The following is an 18,811-nucleotide window of genomic DNA, read 5'->3' as shown; positions in this document are numbered from 1 at the left end:
CTCTTTCTCCCCATTATTTTATTACTTTATTCTCAATTCCCTTAAGGCGGATGTACGTGAAAATAACGAGGTAGCTAGACTGCAATTTGTTCACCATCGTCATCATTAAACCCAAATTAAGGTGACAGCCAAGTTAACGGTGAGCCTTACCACCACCACCACGAACATTAAAATTGTTATTTATATTTTTATCTGTACTCGTCGCATTCAACAAAGTACACGAGCATTAACAAACCCCGAATTATCCTACCAAAGTATCTAGTCCGTGAAAAATAGTTGAACTAACAAAGAAAAAAGTGAGTCAGTGTATCAAATATTGGCTTCAATTCCTTTTTAAATGAATTTATGACTCGATTGATCGATGATGCGCGATCCAACGGGATTATTTTACATCCACGTGCCACCCATAACATCATTTCCACAAAATGTGTATTGAATTTCAAAACAATTAGTCTCATAACCTCGACAAGTGAAGGAATCAGCGGTCGCAGAGGATCAGAATCACGGGGAGAAGTGAGTGACGTGAAAAATTCAAAACCGTTGGGGAAAAATTGATTTAAAAAAGAAGAATGTACTAAGTGGCACCTCGGGGTCCCAGTGTTCGGTGAGAGGATTGGTCAGTTCCATTGAAAACAGTGCCAAAGCAATTCAATCATTGGCCGTACGGTTTACCCCCACGCGGAGGGAGTCCTGGAGGCTATATAGAACACTCCTCACGGTATAACGTCTTCAGAACTGAGAGTCAGTGTCACGGAAATCTACCTACACTTAACAATGTAAGTACCAAAGTTCTTACTGACGTTTACCCACTATTATTTGGTATCCCCTGGTGTGTCATTGATTATTGAATGGAAATTTTCCTGAATTTATTGAAATAGATTCTCTAATAAGCCAATAATCATCATTTTTCAAGCAATCGATCGATCGATTTTTTTTAATAGCTTCGAAGCAAGTCTGGACTCTTTGGAGATCGTGGAGGTATCAATGACAGACTAAATAATTTCTCTTTAATGAAATAAAAAAATATTTGTCCCTTTCATTCAAGTTGAATCATTTTTTTTTCAACTAAACCGAAATTTTCCGGACTAATCCCATTGTTAGGGTTATGAAAGGCTCAGGCAGGTAGTCCCTCTAAAAAAAGTGTCTCCCTAAAACGTGTGAGACAGGTAGCTGGACTTTTCTCAAGTGTTAGGATACAGTTAGAAACTCGTTCGCGTATTTTTTTTTTCTTCCATTGACGAAGGTACCGTTTTTGAAAGTTCATACTAGTCAACGACTTCCTCTCGCCTACCAAGAACAGCCATCAAGTTTTCTTTAAATTCATCAAATAAACAACTTGAATAAAAAAGAAAATCGAGGGAGGAAAAAAATAAAAAGAGCTGCAGTAGGTCGCGACCCCCTTTTTGACTAACGGTAAGATTCGAGTTCAATGTACCCCCGATACGGAAGTGGGCTAACAAGACGATCAGTGATGGACTTACCGACGTTGTGGCCTTAACCACAGTGACCCACTTTCATGGTCAAGGTTTTACAGTACGAGTGAATGAGCCCGTGTGCTTTACGTGGAATTCAACCGATCGTATCGAGACTATCAATAAAATACCGCAGGAATTTTTCCTAGATGCCCAATTGATCATAACCATTGAAAGTTCTCTGACCTAAATTCCTCAATGACGAACAAAAAATCATGTTCCCCCCCGATAGAGATACAAAAAAATACCGAGAAACCCACAGACAACTTTTTTTTTTATATAGAGAGAAAGAGGAAGAAACAAGCTATCATCATTCACAGGTAGTTAATCAGGTCATTTTCACTCATTGGGATTTTTTCGTTTTCATGTACATAAGTGATCAACCTGACTGACGTCAACAGTGAGAGAGAATTCGAAGAAAGAGGAGAAAGTCGATGATGAAATTCATATCCGCGAATTAATTTAATCCACTCTCTTTCAGAATGGAGTACAAAAAAATCGTAGCCCTGTGCCTGATAGCACTTACCCTCGGGGAGGCCGCAACCTTGCCCCAGCATCCAGTCTACAAACCCGAGGAGCACTCACCCGAACTGAGGGAGGAGAGGAAATTCGCGGAGAAGCCTAATGCCATTAAAAAAGCTGGGCTCGATGATATTGACGACGTTGGATCCAATTCGATTCAGGTACTTAACTCAACGATTTATATTAATTATCAATGAAAAATTATGAATTACGAGGGTAAATTGTTCTAGGAGGGTGGAGCAACCGGTTTCTCATGGTCCAGCATGCTGGGCATGCTGATGCAGATGCTTCTGGGTCAAACAGGTGCCATAACTGGCCCTAGTAAAAATGATATTGACGATGGGGTCGCAGCTAGTCCCTGGTCTAATCTTTTGACAGTCGGTCTTCGCGTTATCACAGCTATTCTTGGAGGTGCGCAACAACCTGTCGATGGTGGTCTCGACAAAGTCGACAATCAGAGCGGTACCATGCAAGTAAGAGAATCTCCTCTACACTAAGCTAATTATTAGAACTCGTGAAAGCCTGTCTCCTACTTAAAAATTGTAAAATATTTTGTTCGATGCACGAAAGATTGCACGAAAAATGCGAGAGAGTTTAAAATGACATGACAAAAGGGGTAATTTTAAATAGAAATTCCTAAAGTACAATTTTTCTTGTGATTTCTTTTCTCCAAGTAGTATTTAGTACTCCTATTCTCACTTCTATTTTTTGATTTTGGCTTTAATGTTATGTAAATAGTATTTTGCACTGTGACGATACGAAAGTACTTTCACACGATCACTTCCCCCTGTCAGAGACAATTCATTTTCAAAACGGAATGAAATATTTTTTTTTTATTATGAACACTGTCACGCTAATCCGTCGCAACTTTCCCTACACGACTCGCCTCATACCCTTGTAAATTACCTCCTCCAACAAGCTAGAAAGATGAGTATCACTCGTAAATTAACCATCAATTGTTATAGAACAAAGAAGAATTCGAAAACGAAAAAATTTCAATGGGTAGACTTTGAGTTGCGCCGGGTTGAGTGATAATAAATGACTTTTGTAAATAAATTGAATGTGAAAGAATCCCCGGTGGTCGGTTGTTTAGGGAATATTGACTGCGGTGCTGGGGGCATTACTAGGACAAGGGAGAAATCCCGAAGGTGTTGCGACAATGGCTAAACAGACCTCTGAGGTTAGTGATCATCCAATATCCCACACACTAAACAACTGCCCTGGCAGAATTATCAACAATTAAAATATTTCTGTAAAAAGTTGACTTTGCGGTATCTCCAGTCTAATTTTGGCGATTGGTGAAGCTTTTAAGTATCAAAAATTATGACTAAATGACATTGTTCCTAGTACGAAGTTGCCTGAATCACCAGTCGTCCCTATTTTCTAATTACCACCTAGTGAATGTTATTTTCAACTATTATTTTTCCCTGGAGCAGTTCATCAACATCGTAATGAACCTGTTGGACGCCCTGAAGACCTCATTCTCCCATCGTTCATTGAACGCAAGGTCTCTGGGAAGACGTGATTCAGTGTCTGAAGCTGCTGTTGCCTCCATCTCCATGCTCAAGGTAATGGCTCAATTTATTGTTAATTGCTAATTAGATTGGAATTTTTGTGAATGTATGCTGAGAAAATTTAATTTTCAGGCATATATGCGCACCATGAAAGCCTACAGTAGCTCTGGAAAGAGCGAGGATGAGCAACAACGTGGATGCCCAGAACGTATTATCTGCGAAGCTAGTGCTGACTGTGCTGCTGATAGCCCGAAACATTCCCCAGTTTTCTGTCAATTAGGATCGTAAGTTCGCGGAAAAATTAACTATCACGATTGACAAGAAGAAAAGATGAGCCCAATTAATTTCCCTATTTGTTAAAATTCAGGTATCTAGCTAGCTGGTACCTACAAGGACAAGGTGGAGCCCACTTTGAGGCCCTGTACGACGCTGCACGTCGTGGACGTACAGGTGAAAACTGCCGAACGATCTTCATGGATTGCAATGCAATTTGAGCATCAAAAAATCCCATACCATCATTAGTTCACGAAAAAATTCTAAATTAAACTCCACGACCCAGAAGAACATTTATTCGAATTTATCCATTGAATAGAGAAAAATTGTGATTAGAATAATCGATCAATCGCTAACCGGAGTTCAAATTAATCCATCGAGATGAAAAATTCAATGATATCACATGGACGTAGACTGAGAATCTCTCGAGACTTGGTTGAATTCAGTAGAACTGCAATATCGATTTCAACTGAGCCTCGACAAATTGATAAACTATTCGATATTTATTTATATTTATTACTGTGAAACGATTGCACGTGTGTATGAGGGAGAATTAAAACGAGACTCTTTACAACTCGACTTGAACATCATAAAAATTAATTCTGTCTCGTTCACACCGATTGGCATGGTATTACTTTATCTGTAGCTAGTGTTTTGTACGAACTCGAGAGGTAATGTTAATGGGAGGAAGATGAGCTTAGAGCTGATGGCTTTGATATGGATCGGTGAAGAGAGAAAAGCCCCCTTCGAATGTCAATAATTCGAGAAATCAATGAATCAATCGATTCGTAAATTGCTTTGTGACATTCTTGGGGTTTGTCGTGCCCTCCCAATAATTAATTTCATACGTTAGACATCTCAGGACGTTTTCGTTTCACCCGCACTAAATTTAATAAATTCTGTATATATTTATGCCACAGTATCATAAATTTTTTCGTTAGGACACACGTGAATACTTTAGTAGTTAAGTTGTATGTTCGTGTAGTATGACTGTACCCATTTATTTTAATAAATAATTAAATAAACAGCTAACGAACTCATTATTCTTCTCACCCGGTAATTAAACACCGATTGTCATAATTATTCGACCAACGCAATGGAGTCCCGCAGGTAATTTTGTTCATAAAACAGATGATTGAAGAGACAATTGTCACGAGTATCACAAATTATTAAGCCATTGAGCCAATCAATTTAATTAGAGTTCAGATGTTCAAGACACGAAAAATGTATACACGAAACTTTAATTACGACAATTACTCAAGGAAATTAATGGAAATACGTCAGAAGAGTAATAATCCTCGAATTCTTGATACACGTGACAATCGTCTGCTCGTCCAAATTACATGCAACAAATTTAGAACACAAAGGACATGACTCACTTTACTGGAGCAAGTGTCTGTGGAAATTCACGGCCCTTGACTGTCCAACAAGCCATGGATAACTACTTCTGGGCGTGAAGAAACACTGAGATTGTTTTTTCAGTGACGAAACTGGCAGTTTACTCCAGGTCGTCTTACAGGGAAGTTCGTTCTCGTATTTGGAAGACGAAATACTCTGACGTTCCACATTTCACTGGTGAGTTCCTGAGGAAAAATAAAGACATTTTTATTGAGGAAATAGAGGTTGATTACATTTACATAATTTTTGGGCATTGGAAACTGATTCAGTCACATTAATTTGGTATATAGATGACGTTAAAGGCCCTCTTTAATTGGGGAGGCTTTGGAAATTATGGAAAAGCTCAACAGACTCCCATAGACCGGTGGCACAGTTATACAGGACGTGGGGGACCTTGGGAACACAAGTCCCATGGTCATGGGTGAGTTGATTGGCCAGAGAAATTGTCTAATTTTATTTGCAATTTTTTAATTCATTAAATTTTTTAATATTTTTCCACCCACGAAATTTCAAGAAGTAATTTATTTTTTTTTCGAGCTCCAAATATTTATTTCATCCTCCCCAATCAATTTATTCATTAATTAATTAATTACTTACCTTCATTAGGCATCATAAAAAAGGTGGCGGCAAGGGAGGAGGTGGCAGTGCAGCAATAAGTGCTCTGACCCTTCTGGCGTTCTTATTCCTGCTCAATGTTATGCAGGTACACAACCGAAGTTGTTCACTATCACTCACGAAAAACCACAAAACGAACTAACACACTCGCGAAAAAACCGAGGGGAACCGGGGTCGAAGGGAACGAAACGACGCTAACTGATGCCGGCTTTCCGACACGTAATATTACAACAAGATGGTGGCGTCACCGTTTGCAACTGCGTAGCAACCGACGCCGGGTATCGCGACGAAGAGAGAAATCGTTGTAAATTGATTAATATTTAACTAAATAATTGCTCTCCGTATATTTACAATCACCAACAACCACTTGATACCGAAAAAGTTAATTGTTTAAGTCATTATTCACAATTAATACGCAATTTTATTTATTCACACACGACGCGCGACGCGATTCACTGGGGGGGAACGGACCGACTGCGCAGTACAGCCGGCCCGCGCCCCGTACTGCGCCGCGTGGTAACTTCCGCGAAATAGATCGCGGACTAATTAGTGTATTAATTATTATTCCGGGGAAAAAATATCAAAAATAATTATTATTAATTAATTGATAAATAATAAACGTCATACCTGCGGTAAAAAAAGCGAATATTCATCGGGAGACAATGTCGCGCCATAATATTTTTTATGATGATGCCGGAAGTCAAGTATTTTTGGCGGGACGCGGGATATTACATTTTCCGGTTAATTATTACATATTCCCGATTCACAATAATTAAAATAATCGCGGTAGTAATCCGTATTAATTAATTATTCGATGAAAATCGCGATATTTTTATTAATAAAACAAAAAGAATGAAAAACGTTGAAAAATACTGCGTACGTCCGGTGTGCGCGCGCACGTCTTCTCCACTCCCCCCCTTCCCACTCCGCGGCTACCCCAGCGTCCCGCGATTCCAGGAAACAGCGTCATTAGACCCGCGATTTTTTTTTCTAATCGATTACTTCGGTTTTTGTACATTTATCGATACGTTTCAATATTTTTTACATACCCACTGGCAGACACTTCCGTTTAACGATAATTAGAAAACTTGGGATCGCGATTTTAATTAATTAATCGGCCGATAATACACGCAACAGATTTTTTGAGATGCACTAAAGACAAAGCGAAGAACAATACTGCGTAGATCGAGTGCCCGCGCATCCCCCCAAAGCGTCCCCCCCTCCTCGGTTCCCCCCGCCCTCCCATTGGCGCGCGATCCTCATCCCTTCATCTCGCGATTCCAGGAAACGGCGTCACCCGACGCGCGATTTTCATCCGTTAATCGATCACCCCGGCTCCTGGACATTTATCGATACATTTCAATATTTTTTACATACCCACTGGCAGACACTTCCGTTTAACGATAATTAGAAAACTTGGGATCGCGATTTTAATTAATTAATCGGCCGAAAATACACGTAACAGATTTTTTAAGATGCACTAAGGACAACGCGGAGGACAATACTGCGTTGATCGGGTGCCCGCCCGTCCCTCCAAAGCGTCCCCCCCTCCTCAATGCCCCCCGCACTCCCATTGGCTCGCGATCATCACGTCATCATCCCGCCACTCGGGGGGGAAGTGTAATCGAACTTGCGATTTTAATCCTTTAATCGATCACCCCGGCACCTGTACATTTATCGGTAAACACCACTATTTTCTATCGATTCACTGGCACACATTTATCACTGACAGTAATTAAAATAACCGGGCTAGTGATCGCGATTAATTAATTGGTCGATAATATGTATAATACGCACAGGATGATAATACGCACTTCCTGTGTGCGCGCGCTCGTCTTCTCCACTCCCCCCCCTTCGCCCCGCCGGCTGCCCCAGTGTCTCGCGATTCGGGGAAAAAGCGTCATCACTCTCGCGATTTTTATCCTTTAATCGATCACCCCGGTTCCTCCCCATTTATCGGTAAGCATCCATATTGTTCACGTACCCAGTGGTACCCACTTCCGGTCAACGATAATTAGAACACTTGGGATCGCGATTTTAATTAATTAATCGGTCGATAATACGCACAATCACCTGTTAACGCACAGGGGACAAAACGGACGACAATGATGCGCAGATCGAGTGCCCGGACGTCCCCCCCGCTACGATAGCCCACGGGCTGCTATTGGCTGGCGATCATCTCCCCAAAACCCCAAGACTTGGGGCGAAAACCGTCATCGGACTTGCGATTTTTATCCTTTAATCGATCACCCTGGCTCCTCTGCATTTATCGGTAAGCACCACTATTTTCTACGGACTTACCGGCACACAATTCTCCTTGAGAACAGCTCAAATAATCGGGGTAGCTATCTTAATTAATTAATTGGCCGATATGCATATTACCTGTGTAATTTGCACAGAGAAAAAAGCGCGGGAAGCAGCGCTGCGTGATTGGGTGGGCACATGTCCCCGCCCCCGCGGTCCCGTGCCCTCTGATTGGCTCGCGATTATTACCCAGCATCCCGCGGGTCGGGGAAGAAAGCGTCACCCCACTCGCGGTTTTTATCCTTTGACCGATGACTCCAGCTCCTGTACAATTATCGGTAAGCATTAATCTTTTTTACACACTCACTGGCATATATTTCGCATCCATAATAATTAGAATTAATTGGGGTAGTGATTGTAATTGATTAATTGATCGATAATATGCATAATGCGTATGGGGATAATGCGCTGATCTGTTGCGCGTGAGTCGTTCGTCGCGAGAGGCTCCTGTCCCCTTTGCCCCCTAGTTCTTGGCGCAATATCCGCCATTCTCTCGTTACTCAGTATTTGAGAATCATCATCCCAGGATTTTTATCGTTTAATCGACCGCTAGGGCATGTTCAAAGCCTCTAATAGTGGTCAATAAGTGGAGGTATGCAAGAGACTGCCAAAAACGTTTGATATCGTCCTGATATTGCAGCAATCTCTCAACGATAACAACATGACTGTCACGACAACAACCAGCACGATATTCCTTCGTGACGATGGGAGTGAACTGGCTGCCAGGGATCAGAGTGTGACGTTGACATCGACGAATTTAAAGAAAGCCAGGGACTCCGAGGACGACACTGAGGACGACCCACTGGAGGAGATGTTCGAGAAAGGGGACACACTTGGACTCGAGCCCGATGATCCTTATCCCCGAGAATAATTGTGATCCTGAGATTTCACCCTCATCCAACGTAATTACCCAATCATATTAATTATTTATTGGTTCAACAGTTCCCACTCTTGTCCAATTTTTGCGATATTCTCGTTGTTTTGAAGGTAATAGATCGATTTCCAATGTATTCTCGCCCTCAGCAATGCTATTATTCTCTATTTTCATTACTGCAATCGTTCTTCTAATTTCTGAGAGCATAAAAAAGACCAAATGAGTATAAAAAATATAAAAACGTGTCTTAAAAGAGCTTACAAAAGTGTTAGAAGAATCCTTTTATTGTTTTCTCGTTCAGAAAATTTTTATTCAATTTTTTATTGGCTCAAATATGATTAATCGATGAAAAATTCAATTTATTTTGTGATAAATGGATCCTCTCACCCATATCACTTCACCTGTCATTAATTCTAACCTCTACGGTCATGTTTTTCATCCAGTAAAGGATTAAGGAATAAAGAAAATAACTCATGATGAATACATTTAACAATAAATGAAAATAAAAATCTATTTCCACATTATTATACGTAAAAAATGGTTGAAGAAGGTAAGACTGAGTGTTGTTTTCCTTTTCTCCTTTAACAGTTCACGATTGGCGGATGCTGAGACCTTCTGTGGCCGTCGACGTTGGATCCAGTTTCAATAACAGTCCATAGCCCTCTCAATCCTGATCCCAAGCTGTCCCAGATCCCGACGTAATTACCCCACCAATTAATAACATTTCGCATGCAACGGGGAGAAATAATGATTTAATTAAGTCAACTTCAAAACACATAAACATTTTATTTTTTTTCTCCGTCTCTCGAATGTGTTCTAATCGAATCAAAGTTTTCATCACCACATGACAAATTTATTCCTTACCAATCATTCCTACTTTTCTTTGTTCTTATCTCCAGTATTCATTCTTTCTCTCCATTCTTATCAGTTGGTTTTAACAAACCGAGTCTTATTTACATAACATTAGAAACATTTAAATATTTTTCATCGGTTCTTCAAAGTCTTAATTCTTGAAAAATAAACAGTTAACGTTCACGCACTGATGAGGGGACCGTCTCTCGTGAATGTTTGAGTGAGCTCTATCAATTTGCTTGTTGATCATTCGTATTTATTATTGTGTCGAGAGCTCACACGAACGAGTCAGAAAGACTCGATCTCAGCGAGACCATTCTCGCCTTATCCTTTAATTCCTGAGGGACTGAGGGCAACAAATGATAACAAAAACATACAAAAAATATCAAAGGCAATAAAAAATTGGCTTCACGTATTTTCTATAAAAAATAACGTTCAACAAGGGTTAGAGTCAGGGTTTTTTCATTCTCGCGTTCACAATTTTACAGTATTCATTTCCTTTTAAGAATTATTTCATAACGAGGCGCATTCGACGGCCTGAGGCATTGGTATTCATATAATATATCGGTATATTCTTTAAAATTTGTTTATATAATATTTTTTTGAATCTTTCACTTTCTTGTCTAGACACCAAAATTCTAAAAAAAAGGGTAAATCAATGGAACAGGCTTTTCTTCAATTTATTATTTAATCCACTCGTGTGGAACTAACTAGGGCGTCTTTCGAGTCTTTCAACTGCGTTTTTACCGTTGTTTAGGATCTGACGTTAACACTCTTTTATTTTTTATTCCTGCTCGGCTCGTTACAACGACCAGACGGGGGAAAAGTCGCTCGCAAGACGACAGGTACAATTTTAAAATGTTCAACAAGGTTGATACTTGGTGTATATGGTAGCATCGTGTTTGAGGAACCACAGGCAAGAGAGGAGAGTTTTATACCCTGGGGACATATTCCTCATGTTAATCTCAATGTCAATGGGAGAAAATACTCTTTAATTCTAAAAATGCGCAAATTCCTCGTACAGTCACACACTCGAAAAATGTCTCTTTTAACCGTATGATTGAACACAATATAGTCCTCTCGTGTAATAGAAAATACGTCTAAGAGGTAACGAGGGATGGACTAGGATTTTTCGTGTTTGTTTTGCATCAATATCGAGGGAAAAATAATACAGAAATTTTCTTGAGCAGAGAGAGAGGTTTACGAGTAATCGTAGTAGTGATTGAAGTATCAAGAGGATGTAGAGAACTCTTACCAGAATATTTCAGTTTATTTCACCATTAATTTGATTTTTCATTCTAAATTCACCTCGGTGTACCCTATCGCGCTTTTATCGCAATCTTGAACACCAAATGTTATTATTAATTCACTTTATATATTTAATAATATCTTTCTTTCGCGAAAAATTCCATTTGGACCTGCTAAAGGCTCGACGCAGTACGCGTGATTAGATTATTCTTAATCTCGAAGTGATGGTCTTGGTTTTTCTTTACGATAATTAACAATTTTAGACCAGCTAGGTGAATGATGAATTAAAATCCACTCATTAATTAAAAACAGTACAATCGATTCTCATCACAAGCACGTACATTCTTTCTCCTTCACATCTATTTTTCCTCCTCGAAGAAACGTCGAATTATTGATTGAATCTGTTAGGTGGTGCAGTCACATTCAAAAAAGAAATCTTTCTTAGGACATCAGTCTACCCCAGACGAATTTCGAAGTAGGGCCGATATCGATTTCCTCCTGATGTAGCCATTCATCGAGTTTAAATCGTTCCAATCAGACTCTTCGACCCAATTCTCCAATCCAAACTTTTCATCCTTTAATTCCCTTTTTTTTGTTCGCCATCCCCAGTGGCCAAAGTGGGTCAAACTCGTTAGTTTAGATGTTCACAATTTCTCCAGCACGTGTCACACCTTCTCGAGAATAAACAGGCCACAAAAAAAAAGTCAGACTGTCACTGACAACTACAGCAAGCTCAAAAGCACCCAGGTACCAATTCAATTGGAAAAAAAACAATCGATTATGGCTGATGAGCCTCGTCAGCCTCCTCCTGGGATATGATGCTGGATCTGTTGGAGCCAACATCAAGATCCATAGAGAATGGTTTACCTGTACCAAGTAGGGCCTGGGTACCGGTGCCCTCCTCTATACTCAAGCTGCACTCCAACGAGCTGTCACTGGAAGTAAAGAAAGAGACTTCTACCAATCATCAGAGTTATCGTGGTGTGCGCCTGATGTGTCCCACCCGAATAAAAAACGACAGTATCGTACAAGTGTGGGTTTACCTGACGATGCTTGCACGATCACCAGAGTTGCTTGGAACATTACAATTCTCTCCATTACAATTACGATCACCATTGCTACTGCTGCATGACGAAGTCCCAGTGATTGATGGAGCACCTGTACTCGATCCAGACGTTGGATCCCTTGTGGAAGCTCTTCTGGACTCCTCGTGGCACTCACACCTGCACTCCTCAGGTTGAACATAGCTATAACCCTTGGGTTCGTCCTCAGCTCGTGGAATAGTTTGAATTCTCTTCGGTGCTTTTCGTCTCTCTGGGATTTCCTCAAAATTTATCCAATTACTGGGACGCGGAGCAGCTCGTGGAGGTAGTGGAGGTGGTGGACTCGGTGTTTTTCCACTTCTCTTGGAATCGGGTGCTACTCGTCCAGCAAATTCACTAAATGTATTTGTTGCGTGTTTCCTCGGGCTTTTCAACTTGAAACTGTCCTCTCGTGGCAACGAAATCTTCATCCTCTCCACTCTCTTCTCGTCGTGAGCTGTCTGCAGGACGAATTCGTCGAGGAGGGTTGGGTTTATTGGTGTCGTTGATCTTGGTCTCTCGATCGGTATCGTCTTCACTTCCTGGATGCGTTGTTTCACTGGAAGCATCGGTACAGCAACACTTTTCTCCAGGGGCAGGGTCGTTGGCACGTAGGGGAGGTCCTCCTCGAAACTTTCCTCATTGAATAGACCCTTTCGCTCGTCTGGCAGTTCCTCAACAGCCTTCGCAGCTTTATTCCTGATGAAATCGATCTCAGAGTCACGCTCGGACTCAGAACTGTTGTGGTCCAGGTCAGAGACGACACTCGGCGTTTTCACGAGGGTTTCCTGGGGTTTCAGGATGTCTTCAAGGCGTGCAAGCTCCTCTTGCTTCTTTGATTCTTTTGGGGGTTGAACAGGCGGTTGAGGGAGCTTCTCTGGCTTTTGGATTGTTTGGGGAATTTCTTTGACTTCTTTACTCTTTCTTTTTGGCTTCGGAATATCTGGCTTTCGTGGCTCGATTGAGTCTCTCGAGGAACTCGATGGAATTCTCTGATCTTCAGGGGCTTTAGACTCCTGACTAGATGATGGCCTCGAAGGCAGATCGATGTGCTTTGCCGTTTGAATACTCGCTCGGGAGTCTCGCGACGAGGTCTTCGATATTTCAGAGTCCTTTGAGGCACTCTGCGGCAACGGGCTTTGCGAGTCTTCTCTTGGGATTGAGGACTCAATTCTTGCTTCTGTTCGTATTCTCGTTACCGATACACGATGATGCTCGATTGATGCCTCTGTTATGATACTACCTGTTCTCGGTTCACTGTCGTACTCGTCCAGGAGTTTTGTGGGGGTCTCCAAGGGTATGGAGACACTCTCCGAGGGGAGAGCCTCCTCGTAGTTCCTAGAGTCTGCGTGGAGGCTGATGAAAATCGAGTCCTCAGTTCTTCCTGGTCGGTCACCCTCAAAGCGAAACTCCACTGGACCGATACTGTCCAGGGAGGTCGTGCCAGATGCTACGTCGTGCTCGGGGGTCACCAGGTCGTCTGTACTCTTCTTTCGCTCTCGTTTTTTGAACAGACTCAGGGTCGATGTGAATACATTTTTATTTTTCGTGGAACCTTTGTCTATTGACACTCTTTCCCGAGATTTTGAACGACTTCGTAGACTTTCCGTTGTGTCTCTTATCTTGGATGTTATACTGCGACGGGGTTTTGCACTTGGGGTGGGGGACTCGGGACTCAGGACACTGCCGTCGGTTCTACTCTGTAAGATAATTTGATTTTTAGAGAATTATAGAATTCTATAATTATAGAATTGTATAATTCTTCAATGGAATCGTTAGTTAAGGAGATGAGGGCAATGAAAACCTTCTCTTACTTTGAATAATGAAGCAAAACTACTCTTTCTTGACACTGACGAAGGACTAGGTGTTCTCGAGCCCTCCAATTCCCTGACTTTCTGATGCCTCGGCAGTTTAGGGCTCCCCGACAAGCTCCCAATACTCGGAGTTGTCTGCACGACGTCCTTAAAATTTTGAACTTTTTTTCGTTTGTCGTTGAGGTCAAGGGTCGCAGGCTTCTGAATCTCCTGACCAGATCTTATTGATTGTTCGTCAGGGTCCTTGTGGGGTGGTGGCTTTCTTATTATTGGCACCTGGGAAACGTCAATTTACCCGTAGTCATTGAATTCTACCTCGAGTGAGGTGGCGAACTCGAGTATCAACAGGTGTAAAAGTAATACTGGGAGCAACGGTGGGGTGAAATGGGGTGGGAATGACATGACGTGCCTGATTAATTATTCAGGGAAATAAAAAGTCATGAGCTGAACAGGCAAATGCAAAAAATGTACAAACGAAGTCACGTATCAATGTTTCAGTCTTTTGTCCTGGTTTTTTTTGTTTTTCTTTTGGTTCTACAAACCTCGGGTTTTAATGTAGTCGAAAGGACCCGCCCTCACATCTACAAATGGAAGATACCAATGTGATTTACACAACCAAAGATAATTTAGATTAGTTTTACGTTTTTTCTGCTATTGTTTAGATCAACGTGAGCTCGTCACATGCCCCTGGACTAATTAATTTCAAACATATATCAAGTAGCAAGCTATTAGTATGGCAAGTACGACTCAACAATACCACATTCTACTCATTGTGTGACGATAAAATCCAGGCGAAAATTAATTATCTCTCATTATAAAGTCTATTTTAATCCAAATCTCAATGCATCAGCTCGAATGCTCTTTCCTTAATTCATACCTCGATGTTGACCTTCTCCAGGACTTTCTTCGTTATCTCAACTTCGCGTTTGAATATTTCTTTTCTCTCCTCTCGTCCACGTCTTCTTGGTTTGTCCAGGGGATCTGGCTTTAAATTGCCACCGACCATTGGCACCTTTATGGACTCGGGTATAAGTGCCTTTGTCGTGTCAGCCTCGCGTTTCAATAGAATCTTCTCCAGGTCATCGGTCTCCGGCTTGGAGGGTTCTATGAGATTGTCGGCCAGTGTTGGCTTGCTGCCACAAAACGACGTCTCCAGCAGACACTTGTGCGGACTCGGCGACCTTAAATCAACGGGGGGAATTGTATCATTCATAGGGAGGGGGACAATCGTTATTTTGATCTATTGTTATTACCTGGAAGACGTGGCTGATACGACTGATAGTTTACCCGATACTCCTGACCCCTGGCTACCAACGGAAGACAATCTCGATGTTCTGCCACTTATATTCAAGAGAATTATCTCGGAACAATTGCTGTCCTTTCTCTCCCTGTCGTGCTTCAGACTGCCACCACATTCTGATTGCGTTCCATCCTCTTTTTTTCGTCGTGCGCGCTTTGCGTCCCTCTTCAAGTCTTGAGCGTGAATGGGGTCTTGGAGGTCTAGCTCCTCGGTGGAGGAGCGCAGGTCTTGCACGTCCTCCTTGTAACCGAGGTTTAGTTTGCATCCCGTGGGAGGATCAGCCCCTGAATAATTACAAAATTCCAAACCTTGTTAACAACACTATGACAATTCTATGGAGATAGTTTCAGCGGACATTCCTTGGGGGGATTTTTCTGTAAGGATCTGCACGAACAGGACAATGATGAATCTCACCTGCGAGTAATTCCCTCTCAGGCGATGATTCTCTCGAATTATTGCTGTCCTCATGATGTGAAGAACTGCTAGCTCTGCTGATGTCAATCCTCGGTGTGCTAGGTGTCTTGAGTGAGCTCCCGGGTGTAACGGGGGTGGTCACCTCCACGATCCCCGGCATTCGTGCCGTTGATTCTCCCTGCATTACAATTCAAACAGTCATTTTTCCTCAATGCACAAATGTATCTCTCAACAGTCACTTTATCGATTTTGTTTTTTTTTCTAGTATTTGTCTATCTATTTTGGTTAGGTTCTGAATAAATCCCCGGTGTTGACAATTCGCCTGTAGACGATGGGATTTCTGTTAGTTCTTTCAATTAATCCATTTAAACATCAATTTTGCCACAACGTTGATGGGGGGAAGAGCGCTGAGTCGAGTTTTTTTTTGTGTTTTTGTTCGTCTCATAAACTCACGTTTTCCACTTCGTCGGAAAGATCCTCGAACGATGCTATCGGCGCTGGCCCGAGCTTCTTTTGATGACCGCTCGGCAATCCTGACGCCATTCTCCAATATTAACTCTGCTTACCTGAACAATTGAGAATAAAATAATGTTCGATCGATTGCTACATTTGTTCTGCTCTGAAGCTCAACTGCGAGTGACTCTTGGCAGTTTTTCCAAGCGAATTAGATCGTTTTAAATCCAGGGACATGTTCATTAGTGTCTCGAGACGCACTAATTTCATTGAAAACCTTGGAAATAGCATGGACAACTCTATTTAATTATTCTAGGGGTTTCAATTAAATTTTTTCGTGCCCAGAGTGTAAGACATAGTTCAGAAATTATTTTCCCTTTTTACTGTAGGAGAATTTTCAAAAAAATTTGATTGTGAGAAGACATTGAGAGTGTCGCGTGTAACAAACTGCCTGTAAAAGTCACTCTCCAGAGTAAAGCAAGCACAAAGAGCCTGGGGGCTTTCATCGTCCGCGGAATAATGCGAACCGCATGTGCCACTGTGTCAAAGACATTTCCTCTCCCCAGCTGTCATGAAAGTCAAAGAGTCTAAGGAGTCATTGCTCACTGTCAACTTCAATGAAACTTCAATTTTCACCCGGAAGTGGATAATATCAATAGAATCAACTTTATCGTTATCCGAATCGATCTAGATATTTACTCTGCCCCAGAGGGGGTGTTTAGCCGCCCTTGAACGGACGAATTTAATTAAAGAATAAGAAAACCCGTCGGCGAAAGGTGAATGAATGATGGAAATGAATGTAAATGTTCACGTGGTGTTTTTCAAATCCTCGAAACGTGTTGAATGCGAAAACATCACGAACGTTTGTATTTTATCCGTGTGAATTTACCAAGACCTACCCCGTTAATAAGCCTCACCCTATTCTTAGATACAAACTAGCATATACACACGGCTATTTGTGTACACACAAGCTGAGCACCAGTGAGGGACTATCGGTTTAAACCCCATTCGTCCAGTGTGTAAATCCTACATATACCTACACATTATCGCACCATACATTTGTCGAGGTGCATTGAACCCGTAATCCCGCAAATAAACCGCGTGTACGCGAATTAAATCTATAAATCATCCCTTAACAAAAATTGGAATAGTTCACCTCGTTAGTCAGATATTGGGTATTCATTCATTGGAGTCCTAATTACAACTACTCGACATAATTTCCAGGGAAAGTCGGGAAAATTAGACGATCGAAGGACTGCAATGTCTCCTTCATTCGAAAGCAAAAATAATATTGAATAGCCTTCGTAGTCGACCTGAATCCCGTCACAGTGACGTCGATCGTCATGACCTGACCGAAGTGCAAACGAGGTCAGTCAACCATGGCAGATCGATCTCGTCACACTAACTATTCCCCCAATTGTCGATTCATTAGCTATCCCCAGCACTATTATAATCCCTTTAGCCTCCCGAATATCTCTGAATAAGGTATAGTAATTGACATTACTCGTGCGAACATCCCCCTCCACCTTTCAGCTGCCCCATTCGTTAATACGCCTGAGGAAACGTGACTGCCAGGAGGGTTCACGCGACATCATCGTGGTGTTTGCGCTTGCTCACACGTCCCCAAGTGCCAAACAGGTGTATGGGAAAAAAAAAACAGCGAAATATCGGTGTCCCCTCGAAAAAATAAAATGGCGCAACAGAGAGGAAATATTTGCTGAGCGAGCAATTGTCAAAAATATGATAATGCATTGTTGAAGAGACTCACCCAGGCTTGCGTCCCTCCAGGGCGCGCACACACTAGCAAATCGATCGACTATTCCATGTCTGCCTCCCGTGTGCCACCAGCAAAAACGACTCACCCTCGTTAATTCTGTCAATCTCTCGGTAAAAAATCGAGGGAGGTTTTTTTTAGCTGTGACTTCCAGCTCGATAAACCTCCCCTGAGCAATTAGTGAAAGGGCCTCCGAGTCCTGAGCAATCTCGTGGTGTTATTCCTTGGTTTGTTGGTCCTCTCGTGGATGGGATACTAGCCCTCCACCTCAACTCACCCTCTCACATCACATCTTGAGTAGATTTTAGGGGAATGAGTCTAGTGTCGAGACTGTGACACTCTCGCGACGGGACTGATACGAGTCCGGTTGTCGTCGTCCCATTCGCACGTCCTGGGGGGCTGAGAGGATGGTGGCGTTACTGGCCGCGTTTAATAAACACGTACCCCCTCCTCAAATGGGTGATTGTTCGAATTTATCGGGGGCTCCTAGCACGCTGGCCCGACGCGACTGCCGAGCATCCCCTCTGATCAACTATAGCTGGTGGTGAGTCGAGGGGTGGACGGTTGCGTTATGCGAACATAAGCGATGGATTCTCGAGGACTTCGAGGAGATTCTCCCCTTCTGGACATGCGCATGCGTTCGAGTTTTGTTTTTCTAGGGGAATCGGTGGGGATGTGATGGGGTGCCAGTGATCGATTCAACGGGGTTTTTTAAGGGTGAGGATAGGGGATGAATGTTGTTGGCGTTGAGAAACACTGGGGAGGGGTGGCGAATGGAATTTCACATTTAGAGTTTAAATTTGGGGGAGAATTTTTTCATTGGGGCCATTAATGTCGTTTTTTTATATCCTAGATTCTGTCAATAGTGGATTCACATGAAATATCTTGAGGGGAACAATAAT

General features: G+C 42.1%; 4 protein-coding genes across 8 annotated transcripts in view; 2 read left to right on the top strand and 2 right to left on the bottom strand.

Moving 5' to 3' along the window:
• The window catches only part of Alkb (AlkB), a 102,896-nt gene extending 97,597 nt beyond the window's left edge, over positions 1–5,299 (bottom strand). Inside the window, exon 1 of the mRNA XM_064137917.1 lies at positions 5,161–5,299. The gene's annotated coding sequence lies outside the window, so the exon portion shown is untranslated. The remainder of the gene's footprint in view (positions 1–5,160) is intronic.
• LOC135171401 (uncharacterized) lies at positions 502–4,813 on the top strand. 3 transcript variants are annotated; one of them, XM_064137927.1, is made up of 7 exons: positions 502–776; positions 1,954–2,155; positions 2,225–2,467; positions 3,088–3,174; positions 3,431–3,562; positions 3,641–3,792; positions 3,876–4,813. In XM_064137927.1, exons 2-7 carry the CDS (start codon positions 1,955–1,957, stop codon positions 4,000–4,002), a joined length of 942 nt encoding a protein of 313 aa, XP_063993997.1. In that variant the 5' UTR covers positions 502–776; position 1,954; the 3' UTR covers positions 4,003–4,813. The 3 variants fall into 3 exon arrangements, with proteins under 3 accessions (XP_063993997.1, XP_063993999.1, XP_063993998.1); XM_064137929.1 differs by lacking the exon at positions 3,088–3,174 and having other exon boundaries at positions 513–776; XM_064137928.1 differs by lacking the exon at positions 3,088–3,174 and having other exon boundaries at positions 571–776; positions 3,428–3,562.
• On the top strand, positions 5,277–9,701 carry LOC135171408 (uncharacterized). Of its 2 annotated transcripts, XM_064137939.1 has the most exons (5): positions 5,283–5,356; positions 5,470–5,600; positions 5,786–5,882; positions 8,739–9,000; positions 9,561–9,701. In XM_064137939.1, the coding sequence occupies exons 2-4, from the start codon at positions 5,470–5,472 to the stop codon at positions 8,967–8,969; spliced, it is 459 nt and encodes a 152-aa protein (XP_063994009.1). In that variant the 5' UTR covers positions 5,283–5,356; the 3' UTR covers positions 8,970–9,000; positions 9,561–9,701. The 2 variants fall into 2 exon arrangements, with proteins under 2 accessions (XP_063994010.1, XP_063994009.1); XM_064137940.1 differs by lacking the exon at positions 9,561–9,701 and having other exon boundaries at positions 5,277–5,356; positions 8,739–9,466.
• A 37-nt stretch (positions 9,702–9,738) lies between these two features.
• LOC135171386 (microtubule-associated protein futsch) lies at positions 9,739–18,707 on the bottom strand. Of its 2 annotated transcripts, none has more exons than XM_064137874.1 (8): positions 17,904–18,707; positions 16,136–16,248; positions 15,683–15,860; positions 15,222–15,552; positions 14,846–15,149; positions 13,969–14,244; positions 12,116–13,854; positions 9,739–12,007 (listed from the first exon to the last, which is right to left on the bottom strand). In XM_064137874.1, the coding sequence occupies exons 2-8, from the start codon at positions 16,223–16,225 to the stop codon at positions 11,851–11,853; spliced, it is 3,075 nt and encodes a 1,024-aa protein (XP_063993944.1). In that variant the 5' UTR covers positions 16,226–16,248; positions 17,904–18,707; the 3' UTR covers positions 9,739–11,850. The 2 variants fall into 2 exon arrangements, with proteins under 2 accessions (XP_063993944.1, XP_063993945.1); XM_064137875.1 differs by having other exon boundaries at positions 11,868–12,029.
• Between the last annotated feature and the right edge of the window lie 104 nt (positions 18,708–18,811).

This window comes from Diachasmimorpha longicaudata, chromosome 19, assembly GCF_034640455.1.
Source record: "Diachasmimorpha longicaudata isolate KC_UGA_2023 chromosome 19, iyDiaLong2, whole genome shotgun sequence".
NCBI lineage: Eukaryota > Metazoa > Arthropoda > Insecta > Hymenoptera > Braconidae > Diachasmimorpha > Diachasmimorpha longicaudata.
The sequence above is the reverse complement of the archived record's forward strand: the minus strand, read 5'-3'. Positions and strand labels throughout refer to the sequence as shown.